The 4543-nt window shown below is 40.0% G+C and overlaps 1 protein-coding gene across 1 annotated transcript; it reads right to left on the bottom strand.

The window, feature by feature from the left end:
* Window positions 1-1394: 1394 nt before the first annotated feature.
* LOC106830383 (olfactory receptor 51I2) lies at window positions 1395-2333 on the bottom strand. Its single transcript, XM_014839962.3, has one exon. It carries the CDS (start codon window positions 2331-2333, stop codon window positions 1395-1397), a length of 939 nt encoding a protein of 312 aa, XP_014695448.3.
* Between the last annotated feature and the right edge of the window lie 2210 nt (window positions 2334-4543).

Here is a 4543-nt window from a genome sequence, read left to right as displayed (position 1 = left end):
AAATGCAAATATTTTACTGTTTCAATAAGGAAAAATGTTGAGTTCAAAGAAAAGCTTGAGTCTTTTGTTGTACTTATAGACATTTTTGGAAACCTAGATTTCAAATACTTACTTTATCTCCATTCAGAAATAGTTCCCTCCCTCTGGCACCTGACAATTCTCCTTGATATTTCCTCAATAGAGTTTCGTACAGGGAGAAACGCTTGATAACTTTATGCTCTGATACTATGAGGTCTGGTGCAGTTTCCCTGGTGAGTTAGGTTAGACTTTGTAGGGAATCTCTTTTATTTTAGTCTAGATGTAAGCTCAGACTTAGTCTGAGAGCACCGAAATCAGGCCAAAGAATTTCCTATTGTAGCCTACCTCTCTGGTATCAGAGAAGGAATATACAAGGCAAATCAGTCTAAGTGAAAGTCTGAAAGAACCATTTTCTAGTTTCTAAATCATAAATGCTCTTCTCTGCCTATTTCAGGCATTTTTGGAGTTGGAAATCCTAAAAGGACACAATTGCTGGCATTTGTTATCATGTCAATGTATGCAATAAAATAAAAATCCCAAGAAGGAAAGAGAAAGAGAAATTATGCATCTAATACAATGTCAAAAAAAAAAGTTTATGGTTCAGCAGTTTAACATGGTTTTCTTTGGGGGAGGATTGAGTGGTGGGCAGATAAAAGAAGCAGAAAAGAATCTGTAATTTCTTCTGGACATGAGTTTTCCAAGGTCATATTTGTTCATACAGCTTATGGCAAGTTCTGAAAGTATATCACATTTCACTTTGTGAAGTTAAAACAACTCAAGAATGTTTGGGAATGAAAATGGTAGTGAAAGGATAGCAATGGTAATGCTAATAATGATGCCAGTTAGACAGAGAGGCGGTATTTGTAGCGGTTGGGGACAAATACTGACCAATATTGAATCTCATCCGGATCACATATTATCTATGTTAATCTGAACAATTTGCTTTATTATCTTTACCTCATAAGATTGTTATGAAGATTAAACAAATTAATGCACATAAATAATTTAAAACAGAACCAGGAATTTTTAGGGACTCAATGTATTATTATTATTAAATTAGTAATATTTATTATTATAGAAAATGATTCCTGGCTTAAATTAACTCTTCTCTATAAAATTCTAATTACTCATTTACCTCCAACATTTGTCTTCTAATAATGCCATTGATGTTTGCTGAATGTACTAATCATTTGCTTTAAGTTTTGCAGCTCCATTTCCTGATCTTTTACTTTTTTCCCAGTATGTATTTCTATCTTATTCTTGGTAATGATCTGATGATGATGATGATGGTAAAAATGATGACAATGATGATGATGACACCATGGATAATAGCATATGGCTACAATAACATCAGGTTTTAAAGCCAAATATGAAAGTCATATCTTGATGCGGTGAAACATGCGGACAATGGCTCGGCGGATCTCCTTTGTCTTGGCGCTATAAATGAGAGGGTTGAGCACAGGAGGTACAAAGAGGTAAATATTGGACATGAGGACATGTATGTAGTGTGGGACATGCTTCCCAAAGCGGTGCACTGTGGAGACCCCAATCATTGGCACATAAAATGCAAGTACAGCCAAGATATGAGACACACATGTGTTGAGAGCTTTGAGACGTTCGTCACGAGAAGCAATAGCCAAGACTGAGTGCAGAATGAGCACATAGGAGATGAAGATAAAAAACAGGTCCATGACAAAGGTGGATACAAGAACAAAGAGTCCGTAGATGCTGTTGATAGTGATATCAGCACAGGCCAGCTTCATCATGTCTGGGTGCAGGCAGTAGGAGTGGGAAAGAACATTGGATCTGCAGATAGGCAGCCTTTTGATGAGGAAGGGAAGAGGAAAGAGGGTGATGAAGCTGCGAGAAGTCACAGCTAAACCCATTCCAGCAATGACTTGATTGGTGAGCACAGTGGCATAGCGCAAGGGATCACAAATGGCCACATAGCGGTCAAAGCTCATGGCCAGCAGAATACCCGACTCCATCATGGAGAAGGAATGAATGAGAAACATCTGGATTAGGCAGGCATCAAAAGCAATGTTTCGAGCATCAACACAGAAGGTTCTGAGCACAGTGGGCAGTGTGGCCATGGACATGGCCACATCACTGAAGGATAGCATGGACAGGAAGTAGTACATGGGCTCATGGAGACTCGCTTCCACTCGCACAGCCTGCAGGATCACTGTGTTGCCCCCCAGGGCCACAGCATACATCAGACAGAGGGGCCCTGCTAGCCAAGAGTGAGAGCTCTCCAAACCAGGGATACCAGTCAGGAGGAAGGAGGCAGGGTGAGTGACATTGAACAATCCCATGGCAGGAGGAACCCAAGGCACTTTTTAGGGTCAGACCTTCTCAACTGAAGACTTCTGAGAGTTGTACTTACTAGAGGACAAGAAACCAGGGAGTAAGAGATGCAGCAGGTGGTGCCTACACAGTTGGAAAGTGATATATTCATGAAATTACTGGTTTGAGGAAAATGCAGGCAAACTTCTCTTCTTCGTATTTTAATTATCAGGCCCTGGGCTGGGCTAATATTTCCCGCTGTTTTATGGAAGGAAGAAATTGACAAAAGCTTCAAGCATACAAATTAGTTACAAAGAAAATGTTTAAACTATATTATCCACAGTTTTAATGTGTTTTAGAAGCATCATTGAAGGGAAATGTGTTAAGTACAATTCATAGATATTATGAAACAACATGAGGAATTTGAGTTAATCAGTAACTTTTGGAAGTGCTTAAATATTTACTTAAAAATGTTGCTTAATTCAGATGTGTCACTGATTACTGACAGAATTTCCCAGAGCTGGTTTGAGTTATGGTGTGTGCTTGGTCAGGGAGCGGAAGGGGCAGTGGGCTGTGGAGGAAATTGACTGCCTGCGGACATCAGCCTTTCATTGGCAGAGTTGCTGCAAAAAAGCAACAAAGAAATCATATGTTTGTGCAAAGGCACAAAGCTGGGGTTTTTTTGGGAAAAAATATGAATTCTTCCCTAAATATGCTGTAGGTACACTAACACTCAGCCTGTGGGATAGTATTGTTCCAAATACAGACTTTCACACCCTTACACAATCATATGTACTCAGAATATCCATTATTCACCTAGACACATTCGTGTATCTTCAAACCAGCCTCATTCTGGATCCTCTTCATATGCTTCCTAACCCTCACCCACACCTCTTTCTCTCTTTCTCTCACAATCTTACTCATTATTCAAATATATTTGACACCCTCTCTTGAACTTTATACTCTTTAACATGCACATGACCGGTCATGCTCGTACTCTCATCCACATGGACATATGTACAGCAGTATATATGCCTAACACTCAGGTGTACACGTAGATTTGTATACACACACAACACTCTACCTACATATCTATAGACTCCTACTTTCCCACTGTCATTAACCCATTCACCCACGTAGGCACTATCTTTCCTGGATGGATTGCATTTACCTCCATTTTCCTAGAGTGGCACTAAACATATTACTTACTCAATTCCTAGAGGCTAACCCACAACGATTTCTTTGTGAGAATGACTATATTTTTTGATTTCCTATCATCCTGATGTTTTTGAAATCCTTTCCTTCCCTCCTAATGAATGAAGACAGAGAAGGCTAGAAGACTTTTCATCCAGCAGACATGTTTCAGGCTTATAAGGTACCCTCCCTGGGAAAGGAACTCCAGAAATATATATCACTATTTTCCCTCTCCTTCCTCTCCAACCTCTTACAAAGCAAGGTCATAACATAATCTCAGAGTCCTTTCTGATGGGAATGGAGGAGGAAGGGAACCTGGGAGCCATAGGTGTCTGAAGGCCACAGAGATGCTGGAAGGTTAGGTAATGCAGAATGATCACTCTGGGACCCTTCTTGGATTTTCTCGGGCTGTATAGAACTCAGATCTTCCTGTGGTTCCCAGAAAGGCTGTGGCCACTTCTCTGTGTGATTGATTATATCCTTTCTGCTCTTAGAGATCAATCTCTGCATGCCCACCTCCCCTCCAGAACTGTGATTCCTTGGGATCCATGACTTACCAACATAGTTTGTCTTTTGTTTCCCCCACCTGACTATAATTCCCATTCTTCATACAGAGCTTCATACAAGATAATCAGAAAAAAAAAAAGAGGAGAATTGAGCTAATGTAGAGGGGAAAGAAACAGACTTCAATGAAAGCAGGGTTTTGCATAGGGCAGGGCCAAAGTCCTTGTGGGTATGAGGAACTAAGTTTTAGTATTTATGGAAGAAAGATAGCCTGACAGTTCCAGGACCACACTTTTTACCATATCCATTGACCACTGACCTTGTGGGTTTTCTGGATGCAGATGAAGGAAAGACTACAATGAGAAAACCAATATTTATTGAGCACAATCTATGTGCCAGATACTCTGCAAGGAATTTTTCATTCATTTACTCATTTAATCCTTGACAGATGTGGAAATTGAAGCTCACCAACGGAGGTTGCCTCATAAACTCTGGCAAGTAGATAATAAAACTTCAACTTAAATAAAGATCTAAAACTCTC

This window comes from Equus asinus, chromosome 20 (genome assembly GCF_041296235.1).
Source record: "Equus asinus isolate D_3611 breed Donkey chromosome 20, EquAss-T2T_v2, whole genome shotgun sequence".
Taxonomy (NCBI): Eukaryota; Metazoa; Chordata; class Mammalia; order Perissodactyla; family Equidae; genus Equus; species Equus asinus.
The sequence above is the reverse complement of the archived record's forward strand: the minus strand, read 5'-3'. Positions and strand labels throughout refer to the sequence as shown.